Below are 26,512 nucleotides of genomic sequence, written 5' to 3'. Positions count from 1 at the left end.
TGGATTCAGCTCAAAATTTGATAAAGTATCTATATCTTAGACACTAAACTTGCGTGCCAAATTTTAACTACCTAACTCTTTTCATTTTGTAATTATCTTGTTCACTTGTTCTCGAACAGCCAGCCAAACAGATTTTTTGGAATGGACTTTGTTCAAAAAAATGATATAAATTTACATATTTGATCTTATGTTCATATACCCAATTTCTTCCGTATAGCTTAAAGCGTTTTTGAGTTATCATGTTCGCAAAAGAGACACAGGGCCAAAAATGTGTTTTTTTTTTGCTTTCATGGAAGTCTGAAACGTCGCGATTTGTCAAAATCTCTAGTTCGAATTATTTTTACGATCATAATATTTTTTCTTTGTATGTTTCATATAAGAGAAATTAAAAAACGTGTTTTTCGAATGCAGGAAAGTTGAAGAGATCACTAAAATCTGGAATTCGAATTTATTTATTTTAACGATTACAATACTTTAACCTACTTCGTATAAAGATATTAAAAATGTATTATGCAATGTTCAAAAAATCTCATTTTTTATAAAAAATATTTATTTTTTTAAATAAAATGTTTTTATTTTGAAACAGGAAAATTCATTCGAACTTCATCTGTTGTTAAAAATATGTCATTTATTCCGAATGATCTCATTAGAGACATAAATTGAAATAATTATCAATGTTTTTAAACGATGCTTATTATATTAGCAGGAAATGCTTAATCCGAAAATCCGCATTCACTTACTTCTCCAGAGCCCTGATTTCAAGCTCTAAGGCGACGCAAACAAACTCGAAAACTCATCCTTGTTCTTTACTCCATATCAAATCAAAAGCGAAATGGCATCGTGTTTTCACGGCGCGTAAATGTGGTGTTTGTTTACGTACAGATAGTTATGTTATTTCAAGAATTATTTATTTAGGTTTTCATTTTGAAACCTATAAAATGGGCTATTTAAGGTGCATAGAAGTAGAGAATTTTAAATCTTATAAAGGAAAACAGGAAATAGGATGCCTGAAACCATTTACTGCCATCATTGGACCGAATGGTTCCGGTGAGTTCACTAAGAAAATTATCGTTTGCTGCGTTTCATATTTCTGAAAATTGATAAATTATAAAATTTTATAGCTTTACTGATGTTAAAATTAATTATATATTAAAAATTTTTTAATCTAGTTTTATGAATTGTGGTACAACTAGTGTTCCATTTTCCCGTTTACATAACACTTTCGTAGTTTATTATGTATGAATAACGTAGCATAAACGGACAATATTTGATTTAAAATCTTGTGTTGTCATAATTTTACTCAACAATAGAAGTTAAGATATATAATTTTAGATTTCAATAAGTAAAAAGGAAGGAACCGTGATTTTTCAAAATTTATTGAATCAGTATTGCAGAAAATTTATCCAATTAGAACGAAGCAAAAGTTTCATAGTTTTCTTACGATTTTATTTTAGAGGATTAATAGTTATTAAATAATAAAAAATTACGTTATAACCAACAAAAAAATATTTGTTGTCTTCCATTCCAAGTTTTTTTATACTTTAATTATGAAAATGAGGAAATATTTGTTAACTCATTTTGTATTTAATTTCATTTTCACATTTTATTTCATAAAGATTATAAGAAATTATAAAAAAACAAATCTTGTTGGATTTCACGTTTTTTATATGCGAATAGTTGATCATTACATATGTTTATTGTAGATATGTACCATTTCATTATTTCTCGTACATTAATTGGATGTCATCTCAGTTATTGATTTTTATAATCATATATGTTTCAAGATGTATTTTAAACCAATTTCTTTTGCTATTGATGTTCTTATTTGTCCTGTCAAGCTGATATATTTTCTAGTATTTTTTTTTTTAACATTTCAAACTTTATTCATAAAAATTTGAATTGTAGCTACTGAAACCAAAATCTTTAATTTGAATAAAATAACGTTGTATTTTTAAATTTTAAAATTAAGACTGCAATTAAAAAAAATTATATACTGTGCCTCAAATAATAATTTATCTTAGTCAGCCTTAATAATAATTTATCTTATTTTGTCTTCATTTGTATGAAGTTGCTTCTTTTTACTGTATGTAAATAAAAATTAACCGAAATGAATAATTTTTTATATTTAATTATATGCATTCGGAATATTTCTGTACTGAATCTGTACTTTAAAAAAAATGTTCTTAAAAGTTTTCAACTATAATAAGAATTTTATGATAATTATTTTATTTCATTTCATTTTATGAAATTTATGCTTTATTCATTTAGGTTTCCCTGAAAAGTGAAATATCGTATCTGTTTTGATGAGTATATTTAATAATATAAGACAACTTGATTAACCATGATATATTAATTTATTCCGAGCAAACACTAATTTGTATAATGCATGCATTGATATTACATTTCATTTTTTTTTTTTTTTTTTTTTTTTGTCTATGAAAGGTTTTTAGATTTTGAGCAAATTCATATTGTTATAAATAAATTAAAGCTATAGTGTTTTGTTTTTCTCTCTATTTAAACTTTTATTCAGTACAATTTTATTTTATAATTTACCTTTGTAATTTAAAGAGATTTTAGTTCAAATGCGTATTAGGTAAGATTAAATTCTAATATGAAATGTCATTACATCAAAAATAAAATGCTGCTCAAAAGAAGCAAGGAATACACAAAATATAATCAGTTGATAATCTTTTTAACTGAAAGTACGTATTTTGGAAAGGCTGGAAAGAATTTTTTTTGATTGATTACATTGAATAATTCTTTTATTATTATGAGCTTCTAAACATAAGGCAATATTAAGTTCCCCCCCCCCCCAAAAAAAAAAAAATCTTTTAATTCTTTTGTGTACACGTGTTTTCCATCATTTAACATGGAAACAGGATTGCTATTTTGTTTGTTATGTACCATGTGGAATTTGAATACATTTTTGTGATATGACTAAATCAGAATCAATATTTATAAATTGAAAATTTCCTAAATTTTTAAATTGTAGCATTCATTTTTGACAGATTAATTAGAATCAAATAACCGATGTATTTTCCTGCAATCATTTGAAGGTTCAAGTTCTAATTGATTTGATTCTCCTTCCATTGATGTAGTTTTGTTTTCCTAAAAGGAAGTGCGATTATGTAAATGGAAAATGGATGAGGGATGGAGAGTGAGAGATATTTTTGGTTTAAAGTGTATCTCATCATTTGCAGAACAAATGTATTGTGACTCTATAATGTTACACTGAAATTTGATGCAGAGACCTATTATTAAAGCTAATTCTTTTGTACAGACTTTTTGTTGGAGTTAAATTTAGCAGTAATATTTTAATGCATCCTGACTTTAAATTTAATTTATAATTGAAATTGTTCAATTTAAACTTTGTTTACTTAATTATGTAAATAATCCAAACTTGCCAACTGTTGTAAAATTGCAGTTAAAAAATTCTACCCAATATTGCTGTTTACATTAAAAATATTTTATATATAAATTTTTAGGTGTTTTGTATTATTTCTAATTCAATAATTTTTCATGATCATTAACAAAAAGGACATTTGAACTTGTTTGAAAACACAGTTCATTAAATATCAGTTGTACAGTTGTTTTGATTTTTAAAGAATTGAAAATTAAGTGAAATTTTGGATCTTTTCCACAATAACTGTTGAAAATGTAGTTGCATGGAACTGGTTAATACACCACTTAAAAAAATATTTAAAAAGTTTTGTAAAATTTTCTTTGTAATGGCACCAATGTATTTAATTTGTAGATTTTTTTTTTTTTTTTGCTTAATTTTTAGCAATTGATTTTATTGTAGCACTGAAATTCAAAACTTTTTCATTTTTCATTAAATATTTAATTGCTTGACTTTTCTATCATTTTCAAAGCTTACGATGGAGGCTTCAATTTAATATCTGTGTAGTTTACATTAAGAATAAGTCAAATTAAGAAATCAAGAATTATGAAAATTATTTATAAATAATTTAAATTCTAATAGCATTATTTACAGGTCAGGCAGGTCTTAATTTCAATTGCTTTCTTTTCATTCAACTTTATTTTCAATTTGTTTTTTTTTTGTCTATATTATCAGATGTAAATGAAGAAAATTAAATGTGGATATATATATGCATATGGATACAAATATACATAAGAAATATATAATCAAGAGCAAAAATATTAAAGTAAAAATCCCCCCCCCCCAAAAAAAAAAGAAACTTTAGTAAACAAGGTAAGCCAAAAGTATAAAAACATACGAATAAAAAGAGAGAAAATGCATTGCTACATAAGCATGATTGTTATGTTGACTGTTATTCTGTTTGTTTCTACATCAGTTATTAATATCTAATAATTATTACATTCAGGTATCAAAGTTACTCCAATCCGCAAAGCATACAGAAACCACAAAAAATACAAGATAATAAATGCAAAATAATAGTAGAAAGTGCAATAATTCAATTACAATGAATATTATACATGATTATGATGCATACCCACATGCTTTATTTTATATTAGGTCATTGTGATTTTGATTTCGTTGAAATTCATCATGTCATGGTCAATGAGGGTTCTGTTAGTAGTAACATTGCTTTAAGAATAGTGATATAAATTTGAATAGGATGTAAAATATTGAATTTTAATAAAAGTATAAATATATGAACATTAAATACACATATAATTTCTCCAATCAAAAATGAATAATATTTATAAATAGAAAATTATGTATAGAATATAAAGAAAACATTTTTATCGAAGATATGAAGTTATACAATATTCTAAGTCTAATGAAATCTGATTCTAAACCTCATTTTATTACACAAATCTATAGTAAATAATAAAGAATAAAATTAATGGAAAAGAAAAACAATATTGAAAACGAACTTCTGTCAGTGTAATTATATCCTTTGAATAAGAATGAAAGTTAGCAATCTTTCTCTTTTCCAATCTTTTATGAGATTGGAAAAAATTTATAAGTAATGAAATCCTAAAATTTTCAAAATGAAAGGGGTATAAAGCACTGAAAATTAATGCCTACATAACAAAGATACAATATATGTATGCATGGATGTTACGACTGTAAACTGCAAAATGACACATCTCGATAATGAAATAATTTATCATTAATTTAAAAATCAGAAAGATTTATATCAGTTATACAATTTTTACATGATAATTACTAATTTTTAAGTTTAAAAATCATTAGATAATTTTTATAAGATGTAAACATAAAATAATTAAAATATTAATATAAAAATTATTTTTATTGAATGTCAACTATATTAGGTTATAATACATTTCATGTAAATATATATGCTTTCTGTTCTGTTTTCCTTTTGTTATTAGAAAATAAAAGATAATACTTTTATTTAAATATGTACTGTAAAACTGGTGCTTTATTTTTCCATTCTTGAAATTGCTTTACCTGAATTTTTTAAAAAAATATTTTAAAATTTTTTCAGGGAAGTCGAATTTTATGGACGCTATAAGTTTTGTTTTGGGTGAAAAAACTTCATGCCTTCGAGTGAAGAAACTCAGTGTAAGTTATTATTATTCATTGAAATATTTTTCTAATCGCATTGAAGCTATATTTAACATTGAAATTAATTTTCTATTTCATATTAAAGTTAATTTGCTTATTTTAATATTGAAACATTAAACTTATTGCATATTATGTGGTGTATATAGCGTAATTTTCTTTTAAATTTTAGATTTAAATTTTTATTAAGATGGAAACATTTAATACATAAGCGTTATGAATGTATTCATATAATTAGTATTTTTGTTATTTCTGTATAATTGTTTAATTCTGTATCAGTTTCTTTCTTTTACTTTCATTTTTGTTTCTTATTTATATTAGGAGTCTAATATTTATTCAATATACTGCATGAAGAATAAAATTTACAAGAAAGTAACTATATAAGTAATTTTAAAAAGTAAATTGTGTGTGTGCATGTGTATGTGTGTGTGTGTGTGAGAGAGAGAGAGATGCCAAAATTTATGTTAAATGTTTATTAAGATGTTATTTAATGTAATTTTAACATTTATGTTTTCATAATTTAATTATTTAATGAATTGTGAAATAAAGTGCAGATTATTTGCTATTAGGATTCTTTACACCAGTTATTTACTTTTGAATGGGAAATGTTGTTTGTATGTTTAGAAGATATGTTACTATATGATTCATTTTTTAAAAATCAAGATATAAAATCACTTATATGACAAAATACTTTTACCAACTTATTTGATATGCAATTCTAAGCTAAAACTATTAAAAGAAGAAAATAGATGATTATTGTAGTTATATATAAATGACTGTTATAATTAGTTAATCATGCAAATAAGTAAAAGATTAAGAGCAGTTTGCATTTCATTTTAGAGCTTTTTCATTTAAGCAAATCTATACTTTTGGTATTATGGCCTTACAAATGAGATACTACTGTACATATTTCTTCAAATCATATGTTTACTTTTTTATATTAAAATTTATTGTAAATTAAGGGAGCTAGGAATTGGAATTTTTAAAGAACTTTTATACTATTTAAAATGAAAATTTTATTTTAGGAACTCATTCATGGCGCTCCGATTGGTGCTCCTGTTGCCAATCGTGCTCATGTAACTGCAATTTACTGTGATAATGATAATACAGAAATTCATTTTACACGAATTGTAGCTGGTTCTTCATCTGAGTATCGGATTGATGGAAAGGTTAAGTATTTTTATTAATCTGTACATGTCATTTAATGCTTGTATAAGCAAATTGAATCATACTTATTAAGAAAATTTTAGTTACTTTTGAATCTTTTTGCAATAAATTATTTATCATTAGTTGAATGTATCATAAGAAATTAGAAATAGTCTGCTTTCCATAATCAGTGCTTGATATTTCATAATGTAGAATGCTGCCTGATACTTTTTCAAGACACTATCTAGTTCTAAAAAATATTTATATTTATAATAGAAAATCTTTTATCAAAAAAAAAAAATAATAATTTTTTTAAAACATATTCATCAAACATGAACTGAAAGAGATTTATTGTGCAGTAGGTGAAGGTGAGTCACAGGGCAAGCAAACAAAGTTCTTAAAGTAAACTTTCATCTCTTACTCGTTCCATATCATTAAAAATAAAGGGAGTGATATTTATTTTCAGTATTTAATGCTCTTGTTAATGATAGACATCGTTACACTGTGCTGTGTGTTGGGGAGTTGACTGTTGGAACTTTTTAAACTTGTTCCCTGGAGTTGGGAAGGGTTCCGGCATCTGTAAGTGACCATTGAGACTGAAGAGTTACATGTAGTGTTTTGGGAGTAATAGAATATGTAGCAGTTGGATGCATAAAAATCTGTCAATATTGCACAGTTAAGGGATGGTATGGTGATCAATTTTTATTATAGAGGTTAAATTTTTATTGGAATCTCTTTAAATTAAAAATTAATAATTAAATATATAAAGATTTCTTAAGCAGGTTTAAAATAAAATACCATATGTTATAAATTTGAATTTAATCAAATAGCTTTAAATGTGAGCTGCTGCATCATCAACAGTTCAACTTTCATATGTTCTTCAGATGTCTAATTCTCCAGACATATCATCTTTTGTTGTTTTAGTCAGTTCATCATGTTTAAATATCTGAATCAAGGGAAAAAAAAAAAAAAAAAGAATGCTGACAAAGAAAACTTCTAAACGTATCAAGAAATATTGTAAACCTCATTAAAGGTATGCAAACCTGTATAGAAAAAAATTAAATAATTTATTTCTGCTATCATTCACATTTTTAGCTAAAATCTTTAAATTAAAATTAATGACTGTTATGAACATCAGTTTTTTAAAAAAAAATATTTGCTTGTGTGCCTGGTAACTGGGCAAATTATGTATGTAACAGTGGGCTCCATTTTATTCTGTAATATTATATTTAATTTGAAATAGATTGTAACAATAATTGTTTACAACTACATAATGTAATTTAGTTCATCCATTTCTATTGAATATAAACCAAACACAATTAGCTTTACAACTAAAAATATTATTCACTAGCCGCCTTTGGCGACCAGCCAGTTTGCCAACCTTAATGTTCGTTAAAATTTTAATAATTAAATATTTTATGCAATTCCTACATTAATAGCTCCTTCATCAAAATATTTTAAAACTTCAAATTTTGATTATCATATAAGTCACTCTTAATATTATAAACATCTTCAGTCATAATGTAATATGAATCTCTCTAATTTTCTGTTAGCTCCCGTAGAATTTATACTTTAAATTAAAGTGGAAAGGATTAGTCTGCAATTAATATAATAATATTTTTTACAGAAACAAAGTATTTTTTTGTAATATGATTACTGAAAACAGTCTATGAGCATTTAAACTTTATGGGCACTAAAGAATATCTTTCTTAATTTATGTAATATTTCAAGAATTTGTCAACAAAATTTTCTCAGATTCATTATGACCAGATCGATTAATTAACAATGTTTAATTTTAAATGCATCAAACACTAAGAAAATAAAACGAATTGTTTAAAATAATCGGTTGAAAACAGGTTGAAAAAAACTATTTAAAAAACGATGGACTTAAAACTATAAGCATATACAAAAAATATATAACTAACATAAATACACTTTAATTACAAAAGTGTGAAACTAATCTAAAAATAATTTAAACCATCCGTTGATAATGGTTGCCATGTCAACAATCAGAACACAATGCGCATGCATGAATTTTCAACTCCAGTTACGGTAACGCAAATGCGCGAGTTTTTCTACGCCAGTTTGGGTAACGCTATGCAGATTAGAAATTTTTAATTTCCTTTATTCTGTTTTATTTTTATTGAAAAGTACTTCAGAATGAATCTGAAAGATCGATTAATTAACCATGTTTAATTTTAAATGCATCAAACATTAAGAAAATAAACAGAATCCTTTGAAATAATCAGCCAAAAAATCTTAACCCTAGTCTCATTACTGTTGGGAAAAAAAAACTGAACCCTTACTCATGAAAAGATTTTTTGGCGGGAAAGTTAGTTTTTAATTAATAATTAAAATTCTAATTAAAAATTCAAAAAAAGGGACCCTAGGTGCATATTCCCGATCTCCAAGGTATACATGTTACCAAATTTGGTAGCTGTAGGTCAAATGGTCTTTTCTGTAGAGTGCCAACACACACACAAACACATTGAGCTTTATATATAAGTATAGATTATAGTTATTATAATAATTTTATTTTTTATTTAGATTATGCTGTTTATAATAGAATATATATATATATAGAGTTGAACAATGATTTTGGTTAAATTTGACCATATAGATGATATAATTTGAAACATTATTTCTGTTTTTCTAATAATGAAAATTATTATTCTAATATACAACTCAGTTAAGAACTGAATAAAATTTGTTTTATATATTCTGAAATAAACAAGTTAAGTAAAAATATAGTTACCTTAAAATAGGACATATTTATTAATGAACATTTTCTTTTATATAAATGCAGACTTATTTGGAAGCTGGATTTTATCTTTGAAAAGTATCCAGTTTGGTAAATTAAATATATATTATGTGAGGTAAAAAATGAATTTTTTGGTCTTCAATTTTTACAGGCAAATGGGCATTTTTTTAAAAAATGAATTTGGGAAACAAAATTTCCCAAATCCTTGCAAGTGGTTCTGACTGTAATGAAACTTTTGTTATGTAATATTAGATCATTTTTCTTCTCCAATTTTGACTAGAGATTTTTGTGTTTTACAAATACAAAACAGAAACTGTTGGAATGATTAATCTCAATTAAAGAAATATCCTAATTATGTGAGGAAAAAGTAAAAAGAAAAAAAATAAGAGTATTTTTTTTTGCTTATAATTTGCTGTTAAGTATAGTTCACATTTAGCCTTAATTTTTTTAATTCAGACCATTCTGACCTTATTGCATATTATAATTAGTTGCAGAAGACATGTAATAAAGAAAGTAATAACATTTAACATAAAAGTTAGATGTTATTTTTTATTAACATTTGTTATTAATTTCTTCTTTCAGTCTGTTGGCCACAATGAATATGTCAGTAGATTGGAAAGTTTAGGCATTAATGTAAAAGCAAAAAATTTCCTTGTGTTTCAAGGTGCAGTTGAATCAATTGCAATGAAAAGTCCTAAAGAAAGAACAGCTCTTTTTGAAGAAATATCTCAGTAAGTATTGTTTAAATTGTTTTTTGGTTCTTAAATGGATGTTTTGTTCTATATTTAAGTAAAGATTCTTTGTACATATGCATAGTATTTATTATACTTTGTGATTTATCTATTATCAAGAGCACTTATTCAGATTCTGAGCACCAGCAAAGTTTTTCAAAATTGTCATATTGTAGATTTGGATATTTGTAATTAGTAATAATGTTACAAATTTTTGGAAATTCTGCTACTTTTACAATGATTTCATTTGATTATTTTGTATTATTCTTTAGTAGCTTGTATTACTTCCCTAATTACATTGGACACTATTTTATGATGCATATAGCTCATGTTATTGATACAAATTTAGAATTTTTGAATAAAGATACCTTTAATGCTAATCCTGTATAAGTAAAGCCGTAAAAATGATGAAAATTTCTTATGAGTTTTCTTTCTTGAAAATATTTGGCTAAAATTCCAAAAAATGCATTGATCTAAAATTGAATTTTCATATTTTAATCATTGAAATTGATGTTCTTACAGGAAAGAATCAGTTTTCATAAATATTTCACTTTGTTGTAGATCCATTAAAGATACAATTTATAAAAATGTCTTTAAAATGATGTCAGTTTTGTATTAATTCTAAATTTCAAAAAAAAAAAAAAAACAAACATATTTTTGAAATAGAATACATTTAATTTTATGAAGCAATATGTGCTAGAAGCAGTCATGTTTTTACATTTTATCTCATCAGCTTAAGCACTGTAAAGACAATCAAGAAATAAAATGTTTAAAATTTCTTGGTATGCTAAATTTTTTTTTCTCTTTCTTTTTTCTTTTTTAAAAATTTATGCACAAACAAATCCATTTACTTAAAATGCTTAACATTCCAGTACTCAGTTTTGACCATTCATCACTTTTTATTTTTAATAAATTGTCAAACTGTAAATTATATATGCAGGATTTGTAACTGATAGTGAAAGTGATAGTTTTCAAACTGAATAAATTTTTCTGGAATTGAAAAACTAACTAATGTTAAGTTAAACTAAACTTATTTATAATACATTTATTCATTATTTAAGAAACTATAATTTCTTAAAAATTATCTGTGAGATTATTATTTATCTTTGACAGTATTGTATTAAACCCCACACATGCTTTTTGTTACTACTTTACAATGAACTGCAGTAGCTTCATTCTTATCTGCAGACGCCTTAGAGCCCAATAGAACCTTTGTGATGTAAAAATGGCATTAAAATGAATTGTAAAGTAAAATCTCCAAATTTGTTTGTAAACAGTTTTTACACTTGGACATAAGTCAATGCTACACTAATGTATGGAATTGCAAAGCATTAGATGTACTTTGGATAGGGCTGTCTAAAAACTATTCACTCAGAGAAAAGAAAATATAAAAGAAATCAAGAAATAAGCATCAATCAAAGTTTTAATCTAGCTTAAAAAGAGGCTTAACCATTGCCAGAAGGCTAATTGCTTACCTATAGAAAATTAGGATACTTCCCAAAATTATCTCACAAAAGTGGATTTTGCGTTTTCTTAGAATAAAAAAAAATAAAAAAATTGACCCTTTTAATAATATCAATTTTATTTCTGTACAGTATTTTTGTTATTTTTAATAAACTTTTTAAGTGTAATCCACAATTTGTATCGGTTAATTTTTAATATTAGAAATTCAGATTTATCCATCAAAACATCTAATCACATGCTTTTGCAAATATTAAAATTAATATTTGAAAAAAAAAATTCTTTGGGCATTAATTTGGAAGTAAAATTTTCACTTCCACTTTTATTTCTTAGTGTGTGTATGTGTATATACATGCATTATAATTTGAACTTATTCAATTAAATTTGTTTTTCAGTCTTATCGAGCAACAAAATTTAATAAAAAAAATATCCATTCTATATTAATATTTAACAGTTTAAAAAGTCAATAATACGATATACATGCTGATCATCAAAAGCATCTTATATATAAATTTTTTATTTAATATATTTTGCAGAAATATATAATTATGAAAACATAATTTTTTCCCATATATCAAAATTTAACACTAAAAGGTGCATTATTTTATATCTTACAACCCCCCTCCTTTTTTTATGTTCAAGTTTTTTCTGAACTAAATGTATTTGTACAAATGTATACAACAAATACCGATTTACCTGTCTGTCTTTTAGTTCGATTGAACATAAAGAAGAATATGATCGTTTGAAAAGTGAAATGATGAAAGCTGAAGAAGATACTCAGTTTACTTATCAGAAAAAGAAGGGTATTGCTGCAGAAAAAAAGGAAGCTCGGCTTGAAAAGGAGGAAGCTGAAAAGTACCAGCGTTTAAAAGAAGATGTGGTATGTGCTATTTAACAAATAATTTGTTTTTTGAAAATGTAAATTTTATTAAGGCACTTCAAGAACTAATACTATTTTACAACCTCTGGAATAAAATTAATTTATTTCTCCAACTGGATCTACTAAAGTTACTAACTTTGTGAAATACAGTTTTTTATAGCAAATCTTTGCAGAACTATTATATACAGGCGAGGGGAATGACTCAATTTCAATAGATTTATGTATAAGTATATAGTATCTTGACCCATCTTCACAGTATTTTTTTTTCCTATGTTTGTTTAAAATTTGCCAACATCTTCCCACAAAATAAAATAAATATATCTGTTGTGCATGCAATAAATTGAAATGATTATGATTTTCTTTATATATATAATTTAGTAATTTGAATTAATGAAACAATAGCTACATAATATTATCTTTTTGCTTATATTATGTTAAGATTAAAACGTTCTTCGTATACTATATTTTATAGTTTTTAATGCCTTAAAGTTTGAATATTGTTCTTTATGCATACATATTTTCAGATATATACATTTATTCTAAGTGTTAATTTAGATGCATTTGCAAAAATTTCCAGACATTTTTGTTTTAAAATTTGAAGAGTTAAACTAAGAAGTTTATTATTTAATATTTTAAACAGAATAAATCTTATAATGGGTCATTTGAATACATAGCCATCCATTTAAGTTTCATGTTTTGATAACCTGAATTATCACATTCTGTGATATATAAAATGGTATCAATATATCAATCAAATCAATAAATGAAATGATATCAGATATCAATATATGAAATGATATTTATGTAAACCAATAGACTGTCAATATTTTATTTACCAAGAAAGATCAGCGTGAACATATATAACAGAAAATAAAAATAATCTTCTTTGTTAGATATTATTACTGAAAATTTATTTGTGCTTTTTTTATTTAGTGTAAATACAAAATGTTATAATTGCTTAATGCATAAAAGATAAATGTTAATAAATGTATTATTTTTTATAAAAGCAAGTGATTTTATAGCTGTTTTTTATGTTTTTCTGATTTTTATCTTTCTATACAGGCCAGTAAGCAAGTCCTTTATTATTTATTCAAACTTTATCATAATGAGCAAGATATTGAAGGTTTGACCCAAGACTTGTCAGATAAAAATAAAGAACTTGAAAAAGTTTCCCGCAAAAGAGAAAAAATCGAAGAAGAAATCAAAGAAAAGAAAAAAGAACATGGTAAACTACAAAGAGAATTTGCAAAGATAGAGCAGCAAATAAGAGAAGCAGTAAGTAGATAATAATATTTGGTTATGGACAATATATTTAAATATTTTCTTTTTATAATTTTAATATTTTTGGTGTTTTGCATAATTTTTTTTTTTTTTTTTTTTTTGAAATTGGGAGTAGTAGATGATTTACTCAACTGAAATATTTATCTAGTAATTTATAATTTGAACAAGGTTTGTACAGTCCGTGAAAGCTCCTGGATTTTATTTTGCTGTACTTTGGTAATAATTAGATGGCATTATAAAAGTCAGTTTTCAGGAAAAAGAGGTTATTAAATGTGAAATTAACATTTTGTCTCAATTATTATGTTTGAACACATTTTTCTGATGACCTTACATTAGGAAATACCAATATTTATTATTTTTGAAAACCAGTCATTTCTCAGAAATTTTTTTTCTTTTAAAAATTTTATTTTTACCACTTTTTTCTAACAGTTATACCATCTGAAATTGGAGAGCAAATTTTAAATGGGGATTTTTTTTTTTTGGTCTGTAATTTGGATAGATTGAAAAGTCAATTTTTTGACAATTCTGGTTTTTTTCAATGAAAATGAATTTTTTGGGATTGAAATAATGCAGTTATCAATTTAGAAATTTTCTTATGTTTATCTTTATAGGAAAATATAAAAATTCTTCTCAAATTGAAAAAAAAAAAAAAAATTCCGAAGTTTATTCTTGATATTATTAAGTTATCTTAATAATTGACAGCTTTTTGTATAGGCTTTTTAAATTTTTATAGCTTTTCAATAACATTATAGATTAATAGCACTTATTTAAAGATGGAAAACTCTATTTTGTGGCGATGGGTAAAGACATTGTGATTAATTTCAAATATGCATGTTTAGCTGCAAAAGGAGTGATTGGCTAAGATATTTTTATATCAATTGCCAGAAATTGTTGACAGAATGTTGCCATTTGATTTGACCACAGGATGAATTTCACTGTCTCATAACTTCTGCGTTTGAATGACATCGAAAGAAGAATTGGTTGGAAAGTATTTCCTAAAAGTATTTCAATATTCAAATCAATTTCAAGAATCGCAATTATCTGAGTGAACAGCTATTCTTGTGGCCTGGAACAAAGTCGTGTATGAGCTTAATAATATTATTTAGTTTAACATTCAAGTCAAAGCAGTCACATGCAAGTCCATTGACACTATTGAGGAAGCAGATGAAGCAGTTAATTATCCAACAAATTTTTTAATTCTCTTGATCTATCAAGAAAGGCTTCACACATACTGCAATTGAAAATCCACATGCCAATTATCAACTAAAGCTTTGCTATGATTTTCACTAAAAAAATTAATGAATAATGTTTAGAAGCAGCAGTCTTGACAGGACCTTTCAGTGGTGAAGATGTTCTAATTCTGTGATTTTAACAAATATGCCATTTCAGTTTAAGGAGTTGCAATACCCAATTTAAATGGTGTTTTTAATCATCATCAACAAAGTTCTGCATTGATTCTTTTGAATTGTGTGGTTTAGATCTTGATATGGATTCTTCTCACTTGGATATTGAGTATTCTGGAGTCAGTAAACCAGACAATCTCTATATGGACAATGCAACAACAAAAAATATTGTATACCCAAAAGCATGGTAAAATTAAATATATTTGAAACATACACTTTTTTTTTCCTTTCTAATTAATCAGATTGAGCCACAGTAAAGCATGGCTGGGTAAGCCATGTTAAAGAAATTTGTAATCGGTATAGCTACTATCTTATTAACATGATGCTTTATAACATCTGATGCAACTGTTTCTCATCTATTTAGCTTCTCCCTTATTTCACTGTTGAGGCTGTTATTTCTTCGTATCGTGGTGAAATTTCTCTTTAATTTCAGGCTGTGGATATAGAAGGCTGCTCCAATAAATTTTTTGGTAGTCAATTTCGGGTTATGACACGCATATTATTGTAACAATTCTAATATCACAGTGTGAAACCATGATGCTTAGCAAAGTGCCGTTTCTTTTTTTCTATCTATTTTGATGATTAATTTAACAATATATTTTATGGTTCTGCTTTTAATTAAAAAAATAACAAACAAGCTCTCAACTTTTAACTAATAGCCAAGATATAGTTAAGATTTTGAATGTCACATCACAATATTGCCGTATCACTCGTTTTGTGAAATGTCGCTCATTAAAGGAGTATACATTTTGATTTGCTTATTATGAGAGTGGTTCATTAAACAACTATATCTGCTATAATCTTGATTAAGATGACTATTCTTTACAGTGCATTAAAAAATCAATTCTATTAATAAAATAAAAAATTCTAATTCATCTACTTTTCATTTATCATAAAAAAATTATTTTGGTAATTGAATGTTAACCATGTGCCATTGATGAAACATAGACAAATTTAAATTATATAAAAACTAACAGCCATTATAATACAGTGATTATTGAATAAGTTCATTTTTATTTATAAATCAAAGTACAATTCTTATGAATTGATGCACCTAGAATGAGAATGGTGGCATAGGAGCTATTAAAGAGGAACATTTAAATAACAATTTTTATTGTTCCTGCATTGATATTTGGCATTATAATTATTGTTTGCAATATCTCACACTAAGGAACTATTGAATTGCTTATTTATTCAGAAATGTCTGTAAAACGAAAGTACTGCTATTTCTTTTTTTTTTTTTTTTTTATATGCTCTAACTCTTTGTTTATATATCTTCTGTGTAGTCTTAATTCATGTTTTCATATTATCAGAAGATTTTATAATATTTAAAGTGTATTGAAACTTATCCTCCTTACTTACATTATTTGATAAACTGTACTGGTTTTCCATTCAATGCAGTTTGTTAAATCTGGTGAATTACTGTGTGTTAATTAGATTCCGTTGAAATAAAATTTAAAAAAAAGTTGTCATTTATTATTTTACTGAGCTTTTCTTGTTTAGAAAACTCCTAGTTTGTAATTAGGATTTCTCAAGGTTAGCATGTGAATATTTAAAATTTATTTATTTATTATTTTTTTTAGGGTTTTGTTCAGTTTTATTTTATGCTTATCATATATGTTTTGGTACACAATACTTTTAAAATTAATTTATTTTGAAGGTCAAATAACATGTTCAGTTTCTTATGAATGGTACTATAAATATATAATGTTGATTTATTGAGAAAAGTAATATATTTAAGAAGGCTTATATTCTGATTATAATTCTTTTGTTTTACAAAAGGAAGTTGAATTGAACAAAAAAAGGCCAACTTATATAAAAGCAAAAGAAAGGACTGCTCATATGCAGAAAAAACTGGAGACAGCACGGTAAGACCAAGTTTCCATTATATTATGCTGTAATAATTTAAGAAATATTTTTTTAATAGTCAAGTTATAATTATGTATTATTTATAATTATATGTAGTTTTACAATTATGTATTATTTTATTAGTAAATCCTTGAAGGCTGCAAAAAAAGTAAATGAAGCTCATGAAAGTGAAATAAAGAGTTTGGAAGAAGAACTTGAAGAGGTTGAAAAAAAACAACAAGAATTTGAGGAGCAGCTTGCCGAAGAATCTAAGTCTGAAGGACGGGATCTTACACTGCAGGATTCTCAGGTTATATTTTTTTCTAAAATAATATAACAAATGGTTGAATATAAAATATTTATTTTTAGAAGAAGTCTAACAATTATTTTATTAGAAATCTTAATATGTATATATATAAGTGTTCACATCAGGTTCTTATTTTTGCCTGTAAAATAATTGCTGTAAATTGTAAAACTTAGCTATTATAAATTTGGGAGAATGTGACTTTTATCTGATTATAAAAATATTGGCAAAAAAATACTGATTCTTTGCAATTACTAAAGAATTTTCCCTCTTTCTTTCAAATTAATTTACACCTCTTTACATAAAAATTTTCATTATAGGTTGAAGAATACAATCGTTTGAAAGAAGAAGCTGGCAAACTTTCCTCTCGTTACCTGCAAGAGTTAGATTCTGTTAATAGGGAACAAAAGTCAGATCAGGATAGATGTGACAATGAAATTCGGAAGAAAGCTGAAGTAGAATCTAAAATCAAACAAAAACGAGCTGAACTGGAAGAAAATGTCCGTCGACTTGAAAAATTAACTGAATATATCAGGTTAGAACAAGTGATTCAATTTTTTAAAAATTTGTTTAAGCATTCTTTTTTTTAAAAGATTTAAATATTAAAAATATTTTTAATCAGTGTGTAAAAAAACAATATTGTTCAAATAAAACCTTTGCACTCAGAGTATGGTTTTAAAATTTCATAAGAAAAGTGTGAGATTATTGGTGCAAAAAAGGCTTTCTGTTTTTAATGAATAAATATATTTAAAAATTAGTTTTTTACTTGCTTTCTTAGAGCAGTTTAATCAGTTAATTCACTCTTCTTATGAAACAGTTTGCTGCAATTTTATATTTCTGTTGTGAAGCATGTTTATTTTCATAGCATATAGTTTATTTCTTTTAATATAACTAAGAAGTAAAAATTTTAATTCCTTAAAATATTGAAAAAGCTGAAGGATGCAAAAGTTTACTTTTATAGCTTTTATAATTGAAATTTTTGATTTGACAAAAGTTTTTCACTTCTGATTCACTGAAAATAAAATATGAATGTGAAAGTATTCTTGGAAACCTGAGAGCATAAATTTTATATTTAATATTCTTAATATTAAGAGAAAACAAGTAAAATAAAAAAAAATAAAAATTATTCAATCCCTACTTAGGTCAAGAGAGAAAAATTTTATTTTAGTTACTTTTTACTAAATAATTATCAAAAAGATTATTAGTATAAAAAAATTATTGATTTTTGCAAGAATTGAACTCGCATTCTTCACCTTCTTATGAAAAATACTGAAATCCTTGCATTTTACCAATTGAGCTACTGCCTGTTGATTTCAATTTTCATTACAAACTGCTAAAACTCTATTTGAAGTATTAAAAATGAATTAAATTAAATTTATGATTTAATATTTGAAAAAACCGTATTAGCATCAAGTGCCATCCACTACAAGTTTAAAAAAATGTATTTGAACTTCAGTGGATGAATAAAAAGTATTTTGTTAACGATTGAAAATTTGAACAAAATATATCTATACTTATAAATAAAGCTCAAAGTGTGTGTGTGTGTGTGTTGGCGCTCTACAGGCCAGGTCATTTGACCTACAGCTACGAAATTTGGTACATGTATACCTTAGAGGTCGGGAATGTGCACCTGGGTCCCTTTTTTCGAATTTTTAATTAGAATTTTAATTATTAATCAAAAACTAATTTTCCCGCCAAAAAAATCTTCCATTTTCCCCAAATGAGTAAGGTTTCAGTTTTTTTTTTCCCCAACAGTAATGAGGCTAGGGTTAACATTTTTCGGCCGATTATTTCAAAGGATTCTGTTTATTTTCTTAATGTTTTATGCATTTAAAATGAAACATTGTTAATTAATCCATCTTTCAGATTCATTCTGAAGTACTTTTGAATTAAAATAACACAGAATAAAGGAAATTAAAAATGTCTAATCTGCATAGCGTTACCCCCACTGGCGTAGAAAAATTCATGCATTTGCGTTACCGTACCTGGCGTTGAAAATTCACGCATGCACATTGTGTTCTGATTGTTGACATGGCAACCATTATCAACGGTGATTTAAATTATTTTTAGATTAGTGCACACTTTTGTAACTAAGGTGTATTTATGTTAGTTATATATTTTTTGTATATGCTTATAGTTTTAAGTACATCGTTTTTTAAGTAGTTTTTTTAAACCTGTTCTCGACCGATTATTTTAAATAATTCATTTTATTCTCTTAGTGTTTGATGCATTTAAAATTAAACATTGTTAAGGAATCGATCTGTTCATGATGAATCTGAGAAAATTTTGTTGACAAATTCTTGAGATATTACATAAATTAAGAAAAATATTCTTTAGTGCCCATAAAGTTTAAATGCTCAGTGACTCTGTTATCAGTAATCATATTATAAAAAAATGCTTTGTTTCAGTAAAAAATATTTTTATATTAATTACAGATTAATTCTTTCCACTTTAATTTAAAGCATAAATTCTACGGGAGCTAACAAAAAATTAGGGAGATACATATTACGTTATGATTGAAGACCTTTATAGTATTATGAGTGAATTATATGACTATCAAAATTTGAAGGTTTAAAATATTTTGATGAAGAATCTATTAAAGTTGGAATTGCTTAAAATATTTAATTATTAAAATTTAAATGAACATTAAGATTGGCGAACCGGCCGTTCGCCAAAGGCGGCTAGTAAATATATATAAGAAGAGTGTGAACTAATAGTATAAATTGAATCATCTTATGGGAGTTATTTTCACAAATATGCCTTTATTGTAATGGAGTTTTTAATAGTGGGAGAAATTTTATGCCACAAAAATATTAAGATTGGAAAATATATTTTTTTCATTTTATGATATTTTTTGTATGTCTTTTTCTTTTAAAAATTGTTGGCTAATTAAATTTGTAATTATAGGACAAGTGAAACAGGATTGGCTGACCTTCGTAGTCAGGAGAAAGACATAGGTGAAGAAGTTCAGGAAGCTAAGAAAAGAGTTGCTGAAATTAATGAAGATCTAGAATCTATTTTAAATGAGCTTGGGGATGCAAAAGTAAGCTTAAAACATAATTACATGATTAATTTAATAAGCATGTTGACTTATCCATCAAAATGAAAGAAAAAAAGAACAGCTTCTGCTTCAATTAAAATAAACTAGGATAAAATGAAAATTTACTTTTGGAATGTGGATGGATGGATCTTTTATTTCAGAATTTCTGTAGAAGTATTTGTTAGGGCTGTTTTATTTTCAACATCAATTGGATTAAAATAATTTTTAAAAGAATATTTCTAAAATTGTAATGACAATAAATCTATTAATTTAAAAAAATAAAATTAAAACTTTCCAGTTTAAAAATTAATTTTAAAATTTGATCTAATAACTTGGTGTACTTTATAAGGATAAATCATTTTTTTTAAAGTATTGGTTACTTGTTTTAATTATTTTATGCGCACAGTTTTTTTAAAACTATGAATAAATATGTACTGATCAATTTGAATGAAAAAACACAAATAAATGTAACTGAGTAACTTGGAGAATTAGGAGTTATATTCATATAAAAGATTGTATTTTATGTATACACACTTCATGTCTTTCCAAACAGGTTCTCATTTGGTGAAGTAAAATTTCATTTCTAAAGTCATTTTCACTATCTATTATCTGTATGGTCCATTGCAAGTTTAACTAAATTGCATTTTTATGTATTTTAATAAATTAGAAGTTTTATCTTTTAAAATGGTGTCAAAATGTTAGCTATTTAGTAAATTATATAATTAATGCAATGAATTTACTTTTTTATAGAGCAAAATTTGTTCTAGGTTGCCTGATCTTTTTAATGGTGTTAATAGAAATGCCTGCAATTTGGCTGATGGCTTTTTTATGATGTGTAATTTGGATAATCAATTTTTTTTTTTTTTTTTGCTCCTTTCTTACAATACTTAATAATATTAAAAATATTCCATGTGCAACTGGCAGCTGTATTGCTATTTAAATTAGCCATATGAGCTGTAAATACACAGGTTTTGAATTAAAATAAAATAGTTTATCCTAAATGGTTAGAGGGGGGAAAAAATGCATCTATTGTGCTGGAAATCAAGATGAGAAGCCTAACAAAGAATTCTAGAAATGGAATAATTTTACTGCATATCATCTTTTGTGGAGCACAGCTGTCTAAATTGTAAATTTTTAATGTTTCAAATTATTATATATGTATCAGATTTTCTTGTAAATTAAATTTCTGATCCTATTCGTTCATCGAATTTGTAACTTCTATACTGTTTTGATTAGGACTGAGTTGCAGTAGACAGAAAAGTATTCTAATTATTGAACTATATCTAACTGTAATTTACAGTATTATTTATTTTCTTTAAGTTCCATATATAAAAACAATACATTAACTTAGAAAACGTAATATAATTATTTTCTTATGTCTCTTAAATTTACTAATTTCATTCGTAAAAATATTTAAATTGTAAATCAGTAATAAATGAATTTGAATTCATTTATAAATTTTAGCTTGAAATTCCATAGTTGCATGATTTTAATCCTTTGGAACAATGATCAATAAATAGCAACACTATTTGCTATTATATTGCACATTTCTATATAATAATTTAATATTTCCTTTTTAATGGCATCATTATCATTATTTATATATTTTAATATACGTTTTTCTGTTGCCCAAATAAATTTCTGAAATTTGGCATTTCAATCTGTTTATAGTGCTTGTGTGGATGAGGGGTGTCAATACTAATGAATGCCTGTATTGAATTAATTCTTTTAGGTTGATAAACATGAAGATTCTAGACGAAGGAAAAAAGCTGAAATTGTTGACCATTTCAAGAGACTTTTCCCTGGTGTTGTAAGTTTTGCCCTTTTTTAAAAATTGATGCAATGGTCACAAATACTATTCTTAGGAGCTTGTCATAGTAATATATGATCTGATGCAGTAAGCTAAGCGATGAACCAATCGTGCAATCATTTTGCAAACTTATTAAAGTTATTTTCTTTTCAGAAGTATTATTTGTCCAATTTGAATTTTGTCAAATTTTTAAAAAAATGATGTGGCACATTTTCATAACTCATTGCTACAAATTCTAGTGCAAGGGCTCTTGCAGGCAAATTTTTGTATTGTCCCTCTAATTTTTTTATTTCACCTCTTTCTTCAAAATTTATGTATATATATTATTATATTGTGATTTGCACACCATTGCTTTTTAAATAAATTGCAGAATTAAAAGAAAATTTATTTATATAAATCTGTTTAAAATATTTTCTAAAAAATATCCTTTTAAAAATAATTAAAGGATAATAAAATATTACCAGGCATTTTATTTAACCCTTTCTTATCTCCTACAGTATGATCGTTTAGTTAATATGTGTCAACCCATTCATAAACGCTATAATGTTGCTATTACTAAAGTTTTGGGCAAAAATATGGAAGCCATAGTTGTGGATACAGAACGCACTGGAAGATCATGCATCCAATATTTGAAAGAGCAGATGTTAGAAGCTGAAACTTTTTTACCACTTGATTATATTGATGCAAAACCTTTGAAAGAAAGATTGAGGTGTGTAATTTTCTACATTTTGTTTTAAAAGTAGTTTCAATTTATATTTGTGCATTATGTTTGAAATTGAATAATTGTCTGAAACATTTACATGCCATTATAATGTTGATTACTCAGAAGAGCTTTAAGAAAAGAAAACAATGTTTGTTATTCTTTTCAAGCTAGTTGCTTGATTTTTTTGACTGTTTATTTTACTTTTAGAATTTAATTATTTATTCTATTTAATAAATTATTCTGTTTATTTTATTATGTAGTATTTAGTTATTATGTGTTTTAACTATTGTGTAATGTTTTTTTTTTTTTTTTAAATTTGAGATTTGTGATTTTATTTTGTGAATAATTACTTAACCCTTTGAAGCGCACAAACATAAATTTTCTGAATTTTTCAAAAATATGTAATTAATTTACATGTTTAGGGTCTAAGGGAAGAGAAAATACCTTTAAAAAATTTATAGTGGACTGCACTATGAGGGGGATTGTGGTTTCACAGAAGTACCACCGCATATTTTAATTATGATTAATAAATACTTTTTAATTCATTTTGTAACATAATTATTCATTATTTATATATGGAAATACTAAAACATACAATATTATCAATGAAAATTACTTAAACAATTCTACATCATGCAAAAAAAAAAAAAAAAAAAAATGAAAAATAAACAATTTTAATAACAAGTTATCCTCAAATAAAACTAACAATTGCAAGTTTTGTAAGTCACACATTTAGACTTTAAATACAGTCAGCACTATATTCAAGTTATGAAGAAACATAATATTTAAATTAACCATTTAAAAATTATGAAAATTATACTATATTAGAAAATATATGGGTGCTTGCTAATACAAGAAGAATGCAACTGAAAAGTGAAAATTTCAATCATCCTATTCGTATAAACCTTACTCAAATGTAAATAATTTCCCCACCCACAAAACTCATGGCAAAACCCCCATATATTATCAGCCACTTGACTAAGAGAGTCAGGGGAAGGAAAACAGATCGTTTTCGCTAACGCGTTTCAAGCGGTAGATAATCTCATGCCGTAGCTTCACGGTGGTATTCTCTAAAACCACCTAGAAAGATGTCAAGTATGAAGCACTTTTCTTTTGCTATTTGATTTGAAAAAAATGTGTATGTTGTAGACAGCTTTCATACAACAGATTTATGAAGGCATTTTGAATTTGTTTATTTTTTGCTTGATGAAAAAAAATTAAATTGAAAGTACTGAGAAAATGCTTTAAAAATGATGCATTTTTTTTGTATGTAAGAAGGATATTAACTAGTGTGCTGACATCTACAGGCAATTATTAAAGTTAGAACATTATTTTAGAGTCTTTGGTTTCAATGAGAAACCATCACATGTTTAGAAATAATTTTTTGATAGTGCTGGTTTTACTGTGAAAAAACTGCGTGTCAAAGGGTTAAATAATATAAAATTGTTTTCTAACATTTATACCAGATATATTTTTTAGTTACATTAATTTTTGTGTCAATTTCTCTTTTCTTCAAAGAGATTAATTTTATACCTCATTAATTAAATCAATTTAATTTTTAAAAATAAATCCCTCAAATTATGTCCGATTATGCCAATTTTTTTCCATTTTGAGAAAAATTAGGATTCACCATTTTTCTGATAACCTTAATTTAAAATTTTATGACCAAAAAATACTGTTTTTTCCATAATAAAATAATAAATTTGCCCGAAAGTGTAATAGGTTAAGAGCTCTAAATTTTTTCACCTACAAAGTTTTGCCTGTAACTATATGCTAATCGAAAAGTAATTTCAGAATTTTTTTTCCATTAACCTTCTAAGCAGTCTCATTTCATATGTCTACTCCAAAAGCAGATAATTTATATATAATATTAAAATTCTATGGCTAAAATATTCCTCAGATTTCAAAGTTTTGATTATATATATAAAAAGATTAGTTTACTTACTTTAGAACTTGAAAGCTTTTAAATTCAAAACTGTTTTAATGGCTAGAGGATTTAAATATGAAATATGCCAATAACCAATTGATTACAATGCTATTTTCACTTATCTTAGAATTGTTGCAACATCATGTACCTAATTTGTAGAATGAACCTATATATATATTGTGTTGCTTCACTTTTCTCTATTGCTTGCAATTGTATACTTACCAACATCTCATTTTGTATATTTAGGAATATACATCAACCTAAAAATGTAAAGTTACTTTATGATGTTTTGCAATATGATCCACCTGCAATTAAAAGAGCTGTTCTATATGCAACAAATAATGCTTTGGTTTGTGAAACTGCTGAAGATGCCAACAGGGTTGCATATGACCTGGGAGATAATAAAAGATATGATGTAAATATTTTATTATTTCACTTTATATTTTGCATATTTGAGTATTTTCATTTTTTTAATGATTGTATTTTTTTTCTTTATTTTTTTTAGGCTGTTGCACTGGATGGTACTTATTATCAAAAGAATGGCTTTATTTCTGGTGGTAGCACGTAAGCAGCATTTTTTCTTTTATTCGATATATAGCATTAGATAGGAATTTCAATGAAATGAGTTATGTAAAGCAAGTTCTAACTTTTATCTCATGTTTGAATTAAATTAGACTTTCAGTTTCTAATTCTTAACAAATTTGAGTGTCCTGCGATAACATAATTTGCATCCCATCAAAATTTTAACTAGAGATTACCCAGAAGCGAATGAAAATATCCACAAAGTAAAATAATAGCAGAAAAAAGAGTGATGGTTTCTGACCAGCAGTTTAAACAATTTTGATTGTTATGCAAATTTATGCCTTTTAAAGATAGCCAGCTTTCACCATTCCTAATTATATACATTATTAACTTTAATGATTATATTGTAAAAAAAAATATTTTTATATATAATAATATGCTTAATTATGAAACTGATGCAAAAATATGCATTTTAAATTATAGTATTAAATATACATTCTTGTGTATAATAACATTGCAAAATTGATGGCTATCTATTACAAAACATCACCATAACTTTTGTTTTTAACAAATAAATAAAATATAATTATAACTTTTTGCTTAAGAATGAAAATAAAATCAGTATGTTAAATTTCTGTACATATTTTAATTAGTGTCTTTGGACTACAGCCCAGATAGTTCATAGGATAAGATGATCCTGATCCCAAATTTGAATCAGATTATGTTTACATGAAAAATTTAATTCAATGAAATTGTATCTCAAATCATTTAAAAAAATACAAAGAGCATTAAGATGATTATTTTAAAGCTTTTGTAATTTGAGTGAAAAATAAAGCTGATTTTTCTTTCATTTTTATAATAAAATTAATATGAAAAGGAAGGGAGATAAAATGATTTGAACGGCCATTTTGATTGAGAAATATTTTCTGAAATTAGGCCTTGTAAAGCAGTAACATAAGCTATTGTACAAAATAGTGTTTAGTTATTTATTTCCTTTGCTAGGAACTAAAATTATTTGATTTTACTTTTGCTTATCAGTAGCATATTAAGTGCTTTTTTGCTTACTTATTTATAACAAATATAAAATAAAAGTTAATTATAATTTACCTTTAATATTTATTTTACCTTTAATATTTCTGTTGCCATATCATGCGATTTGATCATTCATTATCAGAAG

General features: G+C 25.5%; 1 protein-coding gene across 1 annotated transcript in view; it reads left to right on the top strand.

The window, feature by feature from the left end:
• The first annotated feature begins 816 nt into the window (after positions 1–816).
• The window catches only part of LOC129975902 (structural maintenance of chromosomes protein 1A-like), a 38,208-nt gene continuing 12,512 nt past the window's right edge, over positions 817–26,512 (top strand). The window contains exons 1-14 of the mRNA XM_056089181.1: positions 817–1,047; positions 5,442–5,518; positions 6,544–6,687; positions 10,008–10,156; positions 12,329–12,497; positions 13,560–13,772; positions 16,964–17,049; positions 17,174–17,339; positions 17,654–17,868; positions 20,241–20,376; positions 22,106–22,183; positions 22,681–22,892; positions 25,060–25,228; positions 25,319–25,377. Of these exons, the coding sequence (XP_055945156.1) occupies positions 939–1,047; positions 5,442–5,518; positions 6,544–6,687; positions 10,008–10,156; positions 12,329–12,497; positions 13,560–13,772; positions 16,964–17,049; positions 17,174–17,339; positions 17,654–17,868; positions 20,241–20,376; positions 22,106–22,183; positions 22,681–22,892; positions 25,060–25,228; positions 25,319–25,377 (1,982 nt within the window). The 5' untranslated portion in view covers positions 817–938. The remainder of the gene's footprint in view (positions 1,048–5,441; positions 5,519–6,543; positions 6,688–10,007; positions 10,157–12,328; positions 12,498–13,559; positions 13,773–16,963; positions 17,050–17,173; positions 17,340–17,653; positions 17,869–20,240; positions 20,377–22,105; positions 22,184–22,680; positions 22,893–25,059; positions 25,229–25,318; positions 25,378–26,512) is intronic.

The sequence above is a fragment of the Argiope bruennichi genome, chromosome 7 (assembly GCF_947563725.1).
Source record: "Argiope bruennichi chromosome 7, qqArgBrue1.1, whole genome shotgun sequence".
Classification (NCBI taxonomy): Eukaryota; Metazoa; Arthropoda; class Arachnida; order Araneae; family Araneidae; genus Argiope; species Argiope bruennichi.
Note: the sequence above shows the minus strand (reverse complement) of the source record. Positions and strands in the feature narration are given on the sequence as shown.